Source organism: Poecilia mexicana, unplaced genomic scaffold (genome assembly GCF_051168715.1).
Source record: "Poecilia mexicana isolate PSO_F unplaced genomic scaffold, ASM5116871v1 scaffold_13, whole genome shotgun sequence".
Lineage (NCBI taxonomy): Eukaryota > Metazoa > Chordata > Actinopteri > Cyprinodontiformes > Poeciliidae > Poecilia > Poecilia mexicana.
Genome location: NW_028263382.1, coordinates 15,102,998 through 15,121,212, shown reverse-complemented (window position 1 = coordinate 15,121,212; position 18,215 = coordinate 15,102,998). Strand labels below are relative to the sequence as shown.

At 38.2% G+C, this 18,215-nt stretch overlaps 3 protein-coding genes across 3 annotated transcripts in view; 1 reads left to right on the top strand and 2 right to left on the bottom strand.

The window, feature by feature from the left end:
- Positions 1-2,329, bottom strand: part of meis3 (myeloid ecotropic viral integration site 3) — a 25,016-nt gene extending 22,687 nt beyond the window's left edge. The window contains exons 1-2 of the mRNA XM_088012115.1: positions 2,298-2,329; positions 1,335-1,431 (exon numbers count right to left, since the gene is read on the bottom strand). Of these exons, the coding sequence (XP_087868241.1) occupies positions 1,335-1,431; positions 2,298-2,329 (129 nt within the window). The remainder of the gene's footprint in view (positions 1-1,334; positions 1,432-2,297) is intronic.
- Positions 2,330-2,396: 67 nt separating this feature from the next.
- On the bottom strand, positions 2,397-11,877 carry prss16 (serine protease 16). The gene is made up of 13 exons (XM_088012170.1): positions 11,817-11,877; positions 11,460-11,635; positions 10,538-10,637; positions 8,316-8,445; positions 7,644-7,767; positions 7,006-7,083; positions 6,774-6,821; positions 6,553-6,672; positions 5,917-6,081; positions 4,341-4,482; positions 4,082-4,261; positions 3,749-3,894; positions 2,397-2,877 (listed from the first exon to the last, which is right to left on the bottom strand). The coding sequence occupies exons 1-13, from the start codon at positions 11,875-11,877 to the stop codon at positions 2,806-2,808; spliced, it is 1,542 nt and encodes a 513-aa protein (XP_087868296.1). The 3' UTR covers positions 2,397-2,805.
- A 3,037-nt stretch (positions 11,878-14,914) lies between these two features.
- On the top strand, positions 14,915-16,909 carry LOC106914202 (lysophosphatidic acid receptor 6-like). The gene has a single exon (XM_014980832.2). It carries the CDS (start codon positions 14,999-15,001, stop codon positions 15,848-15,850), a length of 852 nt encoding a protein of 283 aa, XP_014836318.2. The 5' UTR covers positions 14,915-14,998; the 3' UTR covers positions 15,851-16,909.
- Positions 16,910-18,215: the final 1,306 nt, after the last annotated feature.

The following is an 18,215-nucleotide window of genomic DNA, read 5'->3' as shown; positions in this document are numbered from 1 at the left end:
GAGGGCAATGAAGATTTTCAAAGGTTTTTATAAATGAAAATATGAAAATTGTGGCATGTGTTTGTACTTAGCTCCTTTCTGTTGCCCCAAAATAAAATCTAGTGCAACCAAATGTCATCAAAAGTCACCTGATTAGTACAGAATAAATTAGTAAATAGACCCCACCTGTGTGTAATTTAGGATGCATTCACATTAGCACTGTTCAGTCCGCTTTAATCAAACTCTGGTTTGTTTGCAAGTCCTATTCACTTGGGAATGTGTGAATTGGACTCTGATGAAACAAAAAAAAGCTGGTTCTGGTGAGTTTCCTGAGGTCTCAGTTCAATTGAAGTTAATATTTGAATGCAAGCGGAACGGTCGCTCCCAAACCAGTCAGATTTGTTTCAGATTTATTCATGCTAAAACATTTGAAATCCAGATGTTTTGCTTCCTCTTTACCGTTATGTGCTAATATATGTTGATCTGCAGGATGAAATCCTAATAAAATACATTCGGGTTTATTGTCATTGATTGAAAAAACTGTGAAGAGTTTCAAGTCCAAATATTTCCACACAGCACTGCATGTTGAACCAGCGCAAAATTATCCCCGCGTTTACCTGTTGAAGGTACGAACACCTGCCATGCCTCATCATAATTTCCCACAATGCTACAGAAATGTTATGAAAAGTAATCTGAGGGCTCCTACCCTCTCCCCCTCCTCCTCCAGGCTACATTTTTCTCCTCCACCTTCTCATCTGTCCACAGGAGTGAGAGATGGGATGGCGGGATTAATACTCTTCCGCCCAAACCAAGCCGGGGAATGATGGATGGACGGGCGCAGGAAGGGAGAGGAGGAGGAGAGACAGATTAAAGGAGAGAAGTCTGAGGGGTTCATAAATCCAAAACATGGGGTTGGAGAAAGGAGGGGAGACCTGCATCGTATCAGACTCTAATAACATCTGCAAGAAATCTATAAGGAGGTAGACAGAGGTGCAACGAGGGGGTCGGAAGGGGAGAGATGGGAGCGGCGTAATAGCATTAGATGTAATCCAATCATGGCAATAAGATGTGAATGGATGAGTGTGAGCAACTGTGATTATGCAGACGAGAGTCGTATTGAGGAAGGACAGGTCTTGGTGCTGGACATGAGGAAAAGTTCTCACAGGAGCTTTCTGCTGCAGAGACACCGAGAAAACACTGTTTACTTACTGGAGTTTTGTTATTTTGACTCAGAAAATTTAATCGCCCTGCTCTTTCATGAAACCCATGAACTCTCTTCGCGCAGAGGCCGTCTCCACGTTAAGAGCGGTTGTGCAGCCGTGACCTGACTCGGTTCAGATGGAGTGCTTCTTCACCTCCCTCCTCTTCTTCACCACCCCATCGCTGCCCCCCTCACTCCACCTCCCAACCTCCTCCCCTTTATCCACCAGGGCCACATTTTTCATGGCCCAGCTGTCGGAGAGCCGTGATTGGTTGGCTCAGTGGACAGATAGCCGATAGGCTCTGATTAATAGTTGAGGCCCAAGAACTTCCTCATTGATCAACAGGACAGGCTGCAGAGAGAGAGAGGAGGAGGAGGAGGAAGAGCGGTGGTGAGGAGAGAAAAAGCATACCCTGTCGCTCTGCAAGTGCTGGCTGATAATCCAGATAGCAGCTAGTGGAGTTTGTACAAGTGTGTGTGTGCGTGTGTGTAAACTTGCAGTATTGAGGGGATAAAGATTGTTTGAAGCAAGATGCAAAATAAAGGAATGCCGTTTAAAACTCCTTCTTTCTCGTCAGCTGAGCCCTGATGTGCGATAACATCTGAGCTTTAGGTGGATGAGTAAATATTTAGTCTCAGCATAGATCAAATTTTTGTTTTTATTCCATGAAATCCGTTTTTGCTCTCGTCAAGCCGTGATTTAAATCTGCTTTTTTAACGTGTTCAATCCCAGATCGGTGTTTCTGTGTGTGTGTGTGTGTGCGTGTGGGGGTGTGTGTGTGTGTGTGTGTGTGTGTGCGTGTGTGTGTGTGTGTGTGTGTGTGTGTGTGTGCGTGTGTGTGTGTGTGTGTGTGGTGTGTGTGTGTGTGTTACAGTATCAGTGTGTGTTATAAGGCCTGCGTGTCTGTGTGTGCCCCCCTGCTGTTCTGTCCAACCTCTAGTTGATTGATGAGCTTCACTCCCATGGAGGTCAGCAGGGTCATGACCTCCCACTTTTGACCCCCCTGTTGAGAGGTTCACGCATACATGCACACACACACACACACACACACGAACACACACACACTCCTACACACACGGAAACAGATGGCCTTGGGACAACTGCTTCTCCCCTCACCTTTTCTCCCCGAACACACCCTGAATCTTCATGATTTCTCTTGATGTTAGAAAATCAACTGTATCACCTCCTTGGAAAAAGTCAGACACAGCACTCTGGTTTATTTTCAGTTTTTATTTTTTCTTATGGAGAAAAACGAAACAAATCTGACCAAAATGTTCCACCATGACGGGCTTACTGCATTAAACACAAACAGCAGATTAACGGTTCCAAACTTTAATATTGGGTGTTTTTCAGAGGAGTTTTCTTACAAAGTTGCAACACCACACCCTAGTGATGAAATAGTGTAACAGCAGCAAGTGAATCTTGTAAAAACCACACAAAAATATATTTTTTTAATATCATAAAATGCTAACGGCAGCATCCAAATCACACAAGCACAGAGGCTGGCTGCGGAGCTGAGATTACTATGGACACAACAGGAGGAAATGGAGGAAAGCAGTCAGATTCTCTCAGTTTCAGAAAACAATGATAAGAGCTGATCTGGCTTTAATATCACTGATCACAATTATGCTCCTGATTTTGTCATCTTCTCCAGGGCGGCTGTCTTCAACCAGCGGGCGACATGGTTCTCAATTTCCTGAGAGAAGAAAAGCAGGAGAATATTGTGTTTAAAATGTCCTTGTACTAAATAGAGTCTCCATTAGCTTTTAGGGTCCACCGTTATATTAATCGTGCCGATTAGAAAAATATTTAGATAACAGCCAACACCAGGAATATGCAAATTTAGGTTTTAACTTACAGTGACTGTAAATAACCTAATATAAAAGAAAGAGTTTCAAATTTGTCATGTTTTGAAGTATTATGTAAAAGGACTTTAATGTGGCATTAAATGCAGAACAAAAGTTAACATTTGACTTTCACAATGTGGCAAAACCAAAATAAAGGCTACAGCTGATGTTGTTTTGTTGATTATATGTTAATTATGGATTTCATTTAGAATATCAGAGAAAAAGATGTTTAATACTTTTTGAGTTTTATTTGTAAAAAGAAAAATAAGATGAAATCATGTAAACTTTTAAATATGACCAACAAAACTTATCTATGCACTACCTTATGTTGTTCTAGCAAAGGGATGGGCTGATGTGAAAACTTGGGCAAATATCGATATCTGACATTCATATTGCTTTTATGGACAATAACCAATATTTAATGATGGTTACCATCACATCACACTATCACATGACCAACCTCCTCCCTCTCCAGCAACAAGATGGAATCAGATATCGGTTGTTAATATTGTCCCAGTTTAATTTATCGCTCTAATATCGATATGTTAAAAAAATGACTAAATCGACTCATATCGATGGCAGCACCAATATATCTAATGGCCAAAGTTCTAGCCATTTAATCCTGAGAAAATGCATTGAAGTTTATGGTAGTAAAGTATATATGGTTTGAATATTTTTCCAAGTTACAGTATTACACTGGTTTCAGTCAGGAGACCGTACCTGCCTCCCCTTCCTGAGTGAGTGGCGGTCTGTTAGTCTTTCCTTTGACATGTCGGCACAGTGTGCAGTGTCCTTAATGAAAACTGTCTGAGATTCCTCACTGCTGTCCTGAACCACTGACAGCTCCTTCCATGGGTCCACTCCACCTGCGGTGATGATGATACACATGTATTTAATGGCCCTGCTTCGCTGTTTTCTTATCTAATCTCGTCACAACAGACAGTTTCTTGCTGCGTTTGATTGTCCAGAAAAGGAGGCTGTTTCTGCTCACTGTGGTAGGGAGCTTCAATCTTTGCTGGATGTTTTTATTTCCTTCAGTGAACAGAATCTTACCATTAACATACAGGACCCTGTAGGTGTTGGGGTTGTCCCCTCCGTAGTAACTGTTTGTGAAGGCGATGCGTGAAGGCAAAGAATGCTGGGAAATACCAAACACCTTGGTACAGATCTTAGTCTGAGCCTGTAGGGTTACCATCCCAGAGAACGGACAGGTAGTGTCTTCACAGGTCTGATCTGTAAGAGCAACGAAAAAGAAAGTTTAAGGTACAGGAGGAGGGATATTTGAGTGATTATTTGAGTGTGTGTGTTTTACAGAAGCCAAATTCAGTGCAGGTCTGGTAAGTCCACTGTCTCTCTGCTCTTCTTCTGCTCTTGTGAGACGTGTCCATCAGGTTCTTTACCGTTTCCTCGTGAGAAACGTCCAGACACGATTCATCAGAGGTGTTGTGGTACATCTGCACATATTTATTTACACATTAATCATTTTACCTTAGAGCTACTCATTTACAGGTACATCTAGAAAAATTTGAATGTTGCACAAAAGTGTAAAATTTCTTCTATGGAAATTTATTAAAGAAACCCTGAAATTCAGTGTCTCAGTGGACATTAGTCCAATCAAAGATCAATGTTTTAAATGCTAATGTTATGGTTATAGAAAATATGAGCATTCATATGCTCTCAGTACTTGGTTTGTGCTCCTTTTGCATTCATTACTGCATCAATGTGCCGTAGCATAGAGGCAATCAGCCTGTGGCTCTGTGTAGGTGTAGAGGAAACCCAGATTGGTTTCATATCTGCCTTCAGGTCATCTGCCTCATCTTCTTCTTGATAACAGCCCATAGATTTTCTAAGGGGTTAAAGGTCAGGGGAGTTTGGTAGTCAATCAAGAACAGGAACACCATGGTCATGGAACCAGCTTTTGGTACCTTTGGTTGTGTGGGATGGCACCAAGTCATGCTGGAAAATAAAATCATCATGAAGTGCTCTGGAAATTCCTGGTACACAGCTGCACTGACTGTGGATTTCAGAAAACCCAGTGGACCAGAACCAGCAGATGGCACAGCAAAGAAAACCATCACTGACTGTGGAAACTTCACAGTCTTAAAGCAATGTGGTTTCTGTTCCTCTTCACTCTTCTTATAGACTCTGGTACTGTGATTTTTAAATTTACTTTAATATGAAATTAAGACTCTGGACCGTTGCGCAACGGTCCAGTTCCTTTTCTCAGAGTAAGTCACCTCTGATGTTTTCTCTGGTTTCCTGAGGGCTGGCACAGGGAATATGGCATTTGTAGCTCATTTCTAGTATGGTGTTTGTGACAAAGCTCCCAGGGCAGAGGTTCTTCCTGTTGCTGGTGCACTTTTTCCATCCACTCAATTTTCTATTAATGTGCTGGGATACAGAACTCTGTGAGCAACCAGGATCTTTTGTGGTGTTGATGAATGTCTTCAGGACGTCTGTCCAGTCAGTAGTCTTCCTTATTTAGCCTACTGACCCAGAGTAACAGATTGTTCAAAGGCTCAGGAAATTGTTGCAGGTGTTTTGAGTTAATTAGCTGATTAGGATGTGACACCATGCTTTCATTAATGAGCTTTGTCACATTATTTAAATTTTTTGAGCCACTGAATTTTGGGTTTTCATAATCATAAGAAATAAAACTTCACATCACTTTCTGAGATGACTGGCAAGAAATATTGCACTTTGCATAATTTTTTTTATCTGTACCTGTAATATGCACATTTTCTAAAAGTATTTCTTGCTGGCACCACCATATTTTAAGCCCTAAGTGGATTGGGTGAGGTATTCACTGAAATGACTCTGTGCTGACCTCTAGTGGTCATTTCTGAACATGAACATTTAAAATAAAGATCTTAAAAAGCCATTTGAACCTGTGAGAGTTTCACAAGGCGGTTGTAAGCCTCCATCTCTGCCTCCTTCTCCTCACTTGTTTCGGTCATAACACCACACAGCTCCTTTATCGACATCAACACTCCTTCTTCGTTGTACTGCACACTTCCCATGACGATGTCAGCCAAGTTTTGCATCAACTCCATCTGCAGAAAGGAAGTGTGGGCAAAGTGTTCTGTAGGTGCGTTTATCTGTGACATGTATCTGAATCAGAAGATTGCGAAACAAAGTGTGGGATGAACCACTAAAATACAAGCTAAACTACATGGGCTAAATCAATCTTGGTCATTTTTTCATTTTTTAAATTTGTCTGTCAACACTTGTCAAAGTGGGCAGAAAAAGTAAATATTAATTTGCTTCATTTCTTCAGAAAAAAAGAACAAAAATGACCAAAATTAGACTTTCTCAAAGTAGTAATGGGATGAAATGACCAGCACCCCAAGGTAAAGTAAGTTGAATAGTTGATCAAAAGTTATCTTATTGTTTTGAACTCATAACAAATTAGTCTAAATATCCACATCATAGCTTAAATAAAACACTAACTATTTCATCTTAAAAGCTGTCAAATCAGCCCAGAGTTGAAGCGATCAAGTGTTTTGTTTCTGACGAGTCATCACCTGATCATCAGGATTTTTGGGAGTCTGACAGCAGCCGAAGTCTCCAGCCACCTTGGTGAAATTTCCATCCAGCAGCGTTGCTTCAACAAGAACAAATGCCTCCCGCACTTTAGCCAGACACTGCAGACAGGAGATGGAGCTGAATATACTCCACACAAACACAGAGAGGAAGCTAATGATTCTCATTTGATGAATAGACAACCATGTGGCAGCCTTCACACCTTCTCTGAGCCGCCAACAGCCTCATTCATCAGGCCCAAGCCGACAACCTGAGACAGAGGGAATGGCAGGCGTGAGTAAGGAGGAAACACAAAGTTCCAGACTGGAATCTGCTTCTGTTACTTTGGCTGCAGCCACAGGCCGGGAATCCAAAGTTGTATTGTTAAATAGGTTTCTTAAAATGTAGTTTTAAGGTTCAAGGATTTGGTAGATTGTAAATCACAGATTTCGTACGTTGCTATACTCAGAAAAATCCAGCTTTGCCTTCACAGGAGCAGAGGAAGCCACAGCTCCATACACCAGATTTGGAAACTGCAACACAAGAAGAATGGACACAGAAAATATAATTGTGTTGCTTTTTTTTTTTTTTTTTTTAACCTGTGAAGCCTATGTGGAAAGAATATGTGTCAAGTTTAATTATTTATCAAACACGAAACACATACAATAAGTTTTTCCAGAGGAGTTTGGTCATCACTTGACATGTTTCCTGCCAAACAACCGTACTATCATAAGATGTCCAGTTACACTTTTCTTGTCTGTCAGTCCAGAAACATGAGCTAAAATGAGAGTTTGGACATAAGTAGATATCTTGTTCAGCTTGACGTCATTTTATAGTTGTGCTGGTAAAGAATACAAAGACTAGAAGTTTCAACATGTTGTCCACAATGTCACAAACAGCTCAAAACATTAAATATTTTTCATTAATCACATCTGGATAAGATGAAAATTATAAAATTGCAAGAATTATTTCAGAAAAAAGGTTTAGGATTAATTCTTAAATGTTTCTCTATCATATATTTGCCATTTTAAAGTCACATTTATGAAACCACAACATTGATTGATGTGAGAGATTCATTTGTGAAGTGCTGCACCTTTCCTCTAAACCAGGCAGATAGAGATCCTGAGTATGAGCCTCCAAAGCTGATCCAGGTGTTTCTGCTGCTTAGATTGAAGCTCTGACTGATGTACTGATGAAATACAGCCAAGTCAGCAAGTCTGAACCAAAGAGAATAAAAGTACAGAGTGAAAATGACCCAAATATGCTCTTCTTATGGTCTTTTGTCTCAGATTATAGGGTTATGTATGTGTACATACATAACATCTGCAGTATACATGCAAAAGCAGACGGATCTAAGTGTAAAAATGACGGCGCTGTGTTAAGGATGTGGAAAAGCACAGACACTTTCACACACATAGCTGCATAGTGAACAGTGAGGGGCTTTAACAAGGCTGGCACTTGTCCTGATTAAAGGAAAGTGCTCCTATTTTTGAATTACTGTCCTGGAAAATGAGCTTGGTAATTTGAATCTATTAGAGTAGCTGAAAATGACTTTATGTCCATCATTTCCCAAAGAGTTAGAATAAGCTGAGGTTTCCCAAGTTACAATGAAATTGTTCTCTTCATTTAAGTACGGTAAATGTAACACCCAAAAATTTTCCCACAGGCTATAAGCTATGGACAACATTTGGTTAAAAATCTAAAGAATGCAATGAGGTGGAGCGAAACACGCAGACACACACACAGGTGAAGAGCCAACACTAACGCCTGCTGGCTGCTCAGGTCTGCCAGGTTCTCTGTTTTTAGGCCATCAGGATTGATGCTGTCGCCATAGAAACGGTGCTCCACAGCCAGCAGCAGAGCCCTGTGCTCTTTAGCCATGTCAACATGATGACCTGGAAAAACATGGTAAATACCACAAAGACTCAGTGTGAAAGCAGTTTATTCATTTAAACAAGAAACCGAATGGAGCTGAGTTGGACCTGAGTTTTCAAAGCTGTTAAAACGAGTAAAAAGTGATTTTGAAAGTGGAACTAAAAAGTGATTTTGAAAGTGAAATTATATGTGGTCATAAATCTGAAATTAAGCCTGTCTGTCTAATTATTATACTGAAGTTTGGTCTATAATTACTTATGCTGTAACTCATGATGTTTATTCAAGTATTACTGAACTACATGCCTTTGACATGAAGTTCTTCCACCATCAGAAAGAAGTTAATATGTGGGAAGGAAAACATCTGTTAATCAGATGCTAAGAGCTCCAAATAGGTTTTATTATTACCTTACACATAATATTTAATGACTGATTTAGTGTCCTGTTTCACTTTAATGTTTTAAAGTCTGGTTTAAACTAGTGTTTTGACATTTTTATCAAACTCTGTTTGAGCACAGTTTCACCTGAATCTGCTAATATATTCAAGAATTAAACATTGAAATAAAAATTAGACATTTTACAAATAGGATTCTTTTTTTTCTTCTTTTTTTTGAAGAACAAAGAATAAATGAGCTAGCTTTATGCTGCACAAATAATTTTAAAAATAGAATTTCCTTTCTAGGACAAAGAAGTAGAAAATATTACTCTTGAATATTACTATGTTAAGAACAACCTAAGAGATTACAGTAAAGTTGAAGGTATAAAATCTAAAATGAGTTTCAATATATAGCTATTCTCAACATGCAGTGTTTGTTTTTATCACTATTTTATTTAGTTCAAATGAAAAGAATTATGTTTGGTTCATTTTGAGTTTTAAAACAAGTTGTTGATATGTCCCTGTCCTTTTAAAATATTGATATTTTAATATAATATTGTGCAAAAACTACATCTAGAAGTCATAAAGGTGAATGTTCTGCCCAGGCTGGATGTTGGAGATGTTTTGATTAGTTTTAAAAAGAGTTCTATTGGTTTCTCTGTGTTTTATTTTGGAGGAGAATTTTTAGAGAACAGTGCATTGTGGGTAGCAGAGGCTGTTGCAGTTTGGAATACCTGTTGGTAGAGAGAGAGCCTGCCTGTTAATGTGTGAACTGCACCTCTTGTGTTGTCAATCTTTGCTTGCACCTCCGAAAGCAATGGCTTTTCACTGTACTGTTATCACTACGTGTTAGATACTCTGTATGTTAACGTAGGTCAACAGCAAGCCAAACTCAATTTCATGAGCCAGGAAGCTGAGCGTCTTGCTCCTTTAATACGTTTTCTTGACACAACTTGAGCAGTAGTGTAGAAAGCTCAATGAAAAGTTGAGTGAAACTACAAGAAACAGAAAAACAAACATACATCAGCTCTGAATACAAAGAATAAACCTCTTGTGTCTGAACAGAACTAACCTGAGCTTCAGTTAAAAAACAGTTACGTAGCAACTGTTGCTATGTAAATAAAAACTCAGAATATGGCTTTTCTAGAACAAAAAAAACATTTAAAAAACAATCTCAAAATAAACCAACAAAAAAGACAACACCAAAACAGAAGATTGACTCACAACCATTGCTTTCGGAGGTGCAAGCAAAGATTGACAACACAGGAGGTGCAGTTCACACATTAACAGGCAGGCTCTCTCTCTACCAACAGGTATTCCAAACTGCAACAGCCTCTGCTACCCACAATGCACTGTTCTCTAAAAAATTCTCCTCCAAAATAAAACACAGAGAAACCAATAGAATTCTTTTTAAAACTAATCAAAACATCTCCAACATCCAGCCTGGGCAGAACAGTGAATGTATAGATTACATTTCTGGTTTAACATAGTTTTTCAAAGTAAAAGAGATTAAAGATCAAATTATTTGTATATAATTGAATTTTTGTCTTGCCTTTTTCATTTACAGGTGCTGTTTAGCACAAATTTACCACTGTCCAAACTTGCTCCAGTCTCACAGTATCATTTCTGATATTATAGGACTTTCACTGACATCCATTTGTCAAAAATAAATGTATTTACTTGTAAAGTGAGGACAGAGTGTTACATGAACAGATAAAGGCATCTGTGTCCTACGGTACCTGCAAGAACATCAAAGTTATAAATGGGACCTTCTCCACCAATGAAGAGAAACACCGGACCATCGGGCCGCTGCCAATACGCCTCGTTTACGAAGAACCTCTGTGACCCAGACAGACACGAGCAGGCAGAAATAAACAAAGTAATAAATATACAATAAACTTAACATGCAACTAAACACACATTCATAACTGAACTGTCAGCTGAGCAAACAATTTTGAGGACAAAGGTTAATTGAATGCAATGTGGAAAAAAGCTGTAACATATCACATAACAATTGGTGAAGCTATGCGAATACTTTCCAGATGTACTGTATGTTCAGTCACTTGAACTATATAATCATTCAAACAATGGTACTCCTGAGATTCCATTTTTATGAATTTTATTCAGCAACAAATCTCTCAGTGAGCTTGATTACAGATTAAAAGGCACAATGTGAGGAAACATGTTGCTTAGAAAACCTCAGATCAGCACAGAGACACCAAATATCTCAAGTAGAAACTTTTTCAGCAGTAAAGTGACAGCTGTCAGTAGTCATTGCATTAATATTAATACATATGAAACATTGTTGTGGCACATGGAATATTTTCAGAATGCAGTTACCATAGCGAATAGCTTGAAAAGCCATTACACCTCAGAGAAAGGTTAAACTTTCAGCCATCCATGTAACTCCTCATTACTTTACAGGAAATGCTTAGAAAAGTTTCCACTATTTCCTGTTAAGTTATTTTAAATAATCAGTAGGACCATGTGTGACTGCGTATTACTTTAACAGAGAAATGTCCACAAAACTACTAACTCTAAGTCAAGAGAAGATGTTTCTTGGATAAAAATGATTAAAAATGCATTGTATAAAAATACATGTTTTTTTATTTTTATACGAAAATATGGAGCAATGGAAGAGTCCAAAATTATTTAAGTTACCTGAGTAAAGGTCTTGACATTTTGTCGATTGAAGTGGTCCAGCGGCTGGTGAACCCGGCCCTTTGTCACGTGTTGAAGAGGTTTACTTTTGCTAGCAAGGAGCGTCAGGAAAAATTCTTTGTGTTTCCGAGCCTGGAGATCATGGTAACGCTGATTAATCTTTGACAGAATCCGTCCTGCCAATAAAAAAAGTGAAAAAAACACATACTGAAAATTATATAATCCACCAAATAATAAACCTGAGCTGTGTGTGGGAGCTAACCCGATTGTTCTGGTTGTTAAACCTGGTGCAATAAAGAGGTTTTCTCGCTTATGACCAAAACAAAATCAGCTGTGCCCTAAAACACATTTACTCACCAGAATCTACAATATTCAGAAGAAAGAAAAGGACAAAGCCGCAGGCCGGAGAGAAAAGCATCTTTGATCACATTCAGATATTCAAACTGAGCTGGATACATCTCCTGCATGCAGGATTCAAAAGGATCTCATTGTTCTGCAACTTGTTATATACCACCTTGAATGGGTTGCACCTCACTGTCACTTCAGCTTTAGTGTGTGTGTAAAATAGACTGTTCAGCATAAAGGAGCATCAATTTGGTCATGTAATTGGATATTTTTGCTTTGTAATGGCTTTTTTGGAAAGCTTCAGTTACAGGCACTGAGAGGCCGTGTCTTCTTTCACACAGTCCACAAAGATTTATTTAGTTTTGTTAACTTTCTTTCTTTCTTTTTTTAATTACACAACTTACAGAGACAAACACAACAATAAATAAGTACAAATGGTTGCTAAGGTACTTAATTACCTCTTGAAAGTGATCATTTGTTTGCTTTTATTCACAAATAAATATCTGGAAATTATGGAGTATGGAAATACAGCTATGAATCTTTTGCTTTTTACATCTAAAGACTGACCTAGGTGCAGCTTTTGACACAGTCGATCACAAAATATTACTTAGTAGATTCACAACAGTATCTGCAGGACAGTTTTTAGGTGGTTCAAATTATATTTTAGTTTTTGTTTCTATTATAAACTCTGTATTTAAATGTAGGTGAGATACAGAGTTCAACAAAAGCCCCCTTTTGGGTCTCACACTTTTTAATTTATTAATGCTGCCACTGTGAAAGATCAGCTTTAATTTTTATCGCTATGCTAATGACAAACAGCTTTACAACCATGTGTCTCTGGACAACCTGCAGCCAACTGATACACTTTCTACATTTAAGACGGTAATTATTTAAAATTTTGTCTGTTTTGAATGCAGATACTTTTCTTTTAACTACAAAGTTTGTCACTGATCGAGTTGCAAACACAAGGACCAGGCATGTGGGGAGACTAGTCAGTGAAAATAAAGGAACAGAAAATATAATCAACAGGAAATAAAACAGCAAGTTAACCAGAACGTCTTAAAAAAAAACAACAGATCATCAAAAGAGCCCAAAACAGAAGACTGAGAGCTGACAGCTTAGTCTGCAATTCTAAAAAAAAGCCCAGAAACTGTATGTTCTGGGAACAAATTGTCATAAAATAAAAGTATTAATTATTTCAGACACATTCAAGATTTATCCTGAGAAGGTGTCTTGTTTCTTATTTTGACTGGAGCTGGGGAAAAGAAGGTGAATTAGGATAAATATTTCATTTAGTGGGGCTTCCCAATTATGAGAAATATCTAGTGCCAAATCTATGTTTCTTAGCCAATATGCAGATAAAAATTTCCAAGATTACTTGAAGAATTAAGAAAGTTACAGAACTATCCTTTCCCAAGAATATCCAAATCATTATCACAGAAGTGATAGTCAACAAAACAGAGGCATAAAGAGTAAATGGCTAAATAATAGGTTCAAAGACAGAAGCTTCTTCTTTAAATGAAGAAGTAGAAAATTAAGTCAACAGGGGCTTTTGTGGCTTTAAGAAACATAAACCCAGCCTATTTCACCGACTGGTTTGATCTGGCTTCAGCAGAGTGCACGCAAAGGTTAAAGCCGTTTTCTACGGAGGGCAGTGTCACATTTCACACTTCTTTAAAACCAAGAACTTGAGAAAGCACTTCCTGTTAATTCACTATCAATTCCTATGAGAAATATGCTGTTCACGCATTGCCTAATTCTTTAAACACAAGCAGCAGCAGCATTGCTGAGGAGAAATCTTAATTTGGAGGTCAAAGGTGGAGGTTTGTAAGCCTGAGAACATCCCCATCTGTGAAGTACAGGGGTGGCTGCACCATGTTGTGTGAATGCTGTGCAACAAGAAGGACTTAAAGTAGCTGCATCAAGAGGAAGGAAAATGATATGGAAAATAAAGTCATTTCTATTCTTGAAGAAAGCAATGAGCAACCACCTAAATGTTGTTTCAATAGTCTGGCAGGCTGCATTAAAGATGTTTTCTTTAATTTACAAATACTTGACTAACCAAGATGCTATTTAATTCTCTCTAGTTTAAGTTTATGTCCTACATTAGGAAAAAAAAAAAGAACGTGAACACACACACACTATATAAGTTAAATATTTGCACCCTCATGTATTTAAATCTGTATTCATAGAAATCTGATCATTTGGACTATTTTTATCTGATTCTATATGCAGCAGAGTCAAATCAATTAATCAATCAATCAAATTTTATTTGTATAGCACATTTCAGCAGCAAAGCATTTCAAAGTGCTTTACATAATTAAAATAAAAACAGCATGTGACATTGAATAAACAGTGAGAAAGAGAAAGACATTTTGAAAAAGATTTAAAAAGATAAAAACATTAAAACCCGCACCCCTTTTAGGACTTCAGTTAAATGTTGTTTAACTGAACGACAAATGAATCAGACTGAGGGTGAGTCACCTGAGGTGGTGTATCTTACACTACATTTGAAATGTAAGGAAGATATGCATCAGTAGGAGGGTGGTATAAGTTTGGGCGTCTCAAGAGTGTTGTGAAATGTTTTTACGCTACTGGAAAGTTTTGCTAAGAATAAAACTTCTTTCCTCAGCAACTGTTTCCGTTTTAAATAATAATAATAAAAAAAAAACTAATCAAAACATTCTTTTTTTTCCAGAGATAACAGACATTCAGTGAAATAATCTAAAACTAAATGTGAGATTAATGCACTTATCCGTCAGTACCAAGCGCTGAAATAAACAAAAATGAAATGTATTTAATGGATTAGGGACTTTGTTTGAAAATGTCTCACATCACAGGGGAAGTCATTGTTTTGTCATTATTTTAAGAAATAATATCCATGAAAAACAAACAAATTATTTTCAAAGTTGTTTTTATCTTCTTCGAGTATTTTTCCGTGTGAGTAATTTGTTACCCAAAAATGTAACCGCTGCCAAAGATTTGACTTCAGATATGTCTTACTCTCTTCCTCTCACTGTACAGAACACAGAAAGGTTTTTTTAGGGTACGTCAGAGAAACCACAATTCATAGTTAGTCACATAAATTTCCTGTCACTTGCTACCCTCAATTCATTTCTGACGAATGAAAAGCAGGGAGAGGAACTGCTCCTTCAACGGCTTTATTGCGGCAACTTTCTGTAAACAGCGAAATCATGTCTGTGTTTTATGCTGTGGTTTTTGGCTGTATTCTGGTTTTTGGTCTGCCTCTCAACGCCGTGTCACTGTGGATTCTGCTTTTCCACCATGGACTCAGATCACCCATCGCAGTTTTCATGATCAACCTGGCAATCTCAGACCTGATGCTGGGCATCACCTTGCCTATGAGGGTCTACTTCTACGCCACGGACAGTTGGCCTTTGAGTAACTTGACCTGTGTCTTCGTCACGATGCTGTTTCGCAACAACATCCGCTCCAGTTCCATCTTCATCACTTTCATCAGCGTGGACCGGCTGCTGGCTGTGGTTTATCCACTGAAGACACGGCACATACGAACCCTGTCCAATGCCGTGAAAGGAGCTGTCCTGGTTTGGCTCTTCGTGCTGGTGCTCAATATCCCGGAGGGCATCCGTTTCTCAAGACTTTTGAACAGTACGAACGGGTCAAAGTGTTTCGAATCTGTTTACTCTGATATAAGAGGAAAATCATCAACTGTCTACATTCAGTCCACGCTGGAGTTCATCTTGCTGGCAGTCAACGTTGGATGCACCGTCATGGTATTCTGGACCCTGCGTCATCACCTCAGTGAGTCTGCAAAGGTCAACAGCAAGGTGAACGTGATGGTGATTTTTGCCCTGAACTTGGCCATGTTTAGCGTATGCTTCCTGCCTTTGTCCATCACTGCATTAATTAGGACTAAAGGGTCTGACTTCACGCCCGTGATATGTCTCGCTACTGTGAACTGCTGCTTGGATCCTTTGTGTTATTACTTTTCCCTCGATGCCTTCTGGAAGAGAAGAGAGGAAGATGACGTAAGAAGAGATCGGAGGACAAATGAAAGTGAGTGAGAGTCATGATGCTTCACTTCACTTTTTAGTTGTGACTGATTCTTTATGTGATATTTGGTGCCAAGTTTATTTGGTCTGTCCTGTCTTCCTTTCTCTCAACCTGCTTTCTTCTTAAGCAGGACCCAGTCCTCGCCGTCCTGTAGTGATATGTTTGTGGTTATTGCAGCAGACCAGTAGAAGGATGTCACATTGCTTATTAGAATCTGATGAATTGAGAGATTTCAGAGCAAAAAATATATCAGAAAACTGCAAGAGACATACAAAACACACAAAACTGTTTTTTTTTTTTGTTTATCATTTTTGTGATAAACAAAATAAAGATATAACCTGATAGAACAAAACATGTACATTTGTGATCACATGTACACAACATATGTGATGACCTGGGGAATCACAAGGACTTGTGGAAATTACGTTAGCTAGTTGTATGATATGTGGCAACATATTTTTATTTTGTTTAATATGGGAATTTGCCAGTATTTCACAAGTCATTTCCACATCACTTTTCTTAACCACATCTCTTTTCACATGTGCAATGTGATTTTGCATCCGATATTTTCCCACTTATAGTTGCAAACAGAGGCACAAGCTCTTGTCAATGGTTACTTCTCGAGAAACTCAGCTTTTCTTGCTTTAGAATGTTGGTAATGGTGTCACAAAATGTACCTACAAGGAATCTTTGAGGACAAGCAGTGAGAGTAACCATGGCGACAGATGCAGGAATGAAGAAAGCCAGTATCAAAAGCAGTTATTAATGGAGAATAATGTAGTATCTGAGCTACATATTTATGTCTCGGTGACACATCTAAGCTGAGACCTACAGAGAAATGTGCAACGTGCTCACATTTCAGAGCTGCAGGCTGCCGCATAATGAGACGGGTCCCGGTAAAGACCAATGTATACAAGTGATGCTTAAACATAATTATGCCAAATATGAGCAGCTGTTGCCTCCACCAGTAAAAAGAGTCAGAGTGACTTTAATTTTGGGGAGAGGCTTTGTCCCCTCCAGACCTGTCTGTAAATTTTGGCTTGCTTAATAAAAATGTTTATTTATTTAAATTTGTCTTACAGAGTCGTTTTTTTGTTTGTTTGGGTTTTTTTACATGGACTAAGACATTATTTTTCAAAACTATATATTATGCTCACATCTAAACCTACATTCAGCTCCAGCAGTTCCAACCTGGGCTAAATAAACCAGTCTTGATTCAGGAAATACAAGATTAACATAATATGAAATTATGTTACTCTTGTAACACTTTCTAGGTAAAGTGTTGAATTTCATCAATTCTCCCTGATAATTTTACCAGAAACTCACTCTAGCTAGGTACTTAGCCAGAACAGAAGGTCAGAAGTAGCTAACAGAGCGAAACTGATTATCTCATCTTACTTTCTGCAAAGTTTGCACATCAAACTAAATGTATCTTTATTCTTTGATTAGTCTAATGAGGTTAGAATGATAGCCACATTGTACTTATTCTAGCAAAAGACAAAATCAACTTGGTGGTTGACATCAGTCCAGCAGCTTCTGCCCCACAGTTACAGACAGCAACAGAAAAAGTGGCTGATTGTGACTGTAAAGTGGCATTTAACACAAATTCATATCATTAATCCACATAATCATATTTAACATTCAAAGACTACCACAGCTGATAACTGAAACATTACTCTGCATCAAAAATTAAAACGTACCTAAGAAAAGAGGAAATCAAGCTGGTGGTTAACATATTTCCAGCAACGTCTGTCCTTGTGCATTAAATAAGATATAACCCTAAACAAAGTACAAAGCAATAGCTTACAAAGCAATACAAAACATAGCAAAATTACTCATGAAACACCATATATTATTAGATTTGTCTAAACTATATGTTAAAATATGATATTTGTAAAGAAAACACAGAGCTGATTCTAATACATAACCACAGTCACAGTAATAGAAAAAGGGGGAAAAAGCTCAGTTTCCGGTTACTATGGTAACCACCAACTGTCAAGAGCAGCACAGCAGAACTTAAAACACTAATAAAATGTCTGTAGAAACAACCTGTTGACTAAACAAAGTAAATTTAAAGAATAAATAAACAAATTTTGGTAACACTTTATTTGAAGGGGTGTGCATAAGACTGACATGACACTGTCATAAACATGACATAACCTGTCATGATCATAAAGAAATGACAGTTGTCATGAAGTGTCATTCGGTAAATAATAACACTTTTAATGCAAAGTTGCTCTAAAAGTTGTATTAAAAGTCCATTAAAAGTGGCAACTTTGCATGATTTTGTAAATTAAGATAATTTAATGCAAAGTTGGCATTTTTAATGGACTTTCAATGCAGCTTTTTGAGCAACTTTGCATTAAAAGTGTCATT

Coding starts and splice junctions, on each gene's coding strand:
- prss16 (XM_088012170.1), bottom strand. CDS start 11,877: ATGCTTTTCTCTCCGGCCTGCGGCTTTGTCCTTTTCTTTCTTCTGAAT. Junction 10,638..11,459: donor ATGTCAAGACCTTTACTCAG/GTAACTTAAATA, acceptor TCTGGGTCACAG/AGGTTCTTCGTAAACGAGGC. Junction 4,483..5,916: donor GCCTTGTGAAACTCTCACAG/GTTCAAATGGCT, acceptor AAATATGTGCAG/ATGTACCACAACACCTCTGA.
- LOC106914202 (XM_014980832.2), top strand. CDS start 14,999: ATGTCTGTGTTTTATGCTGTGGTTTTTGGCTGTATTCTGGTTTTTGGT.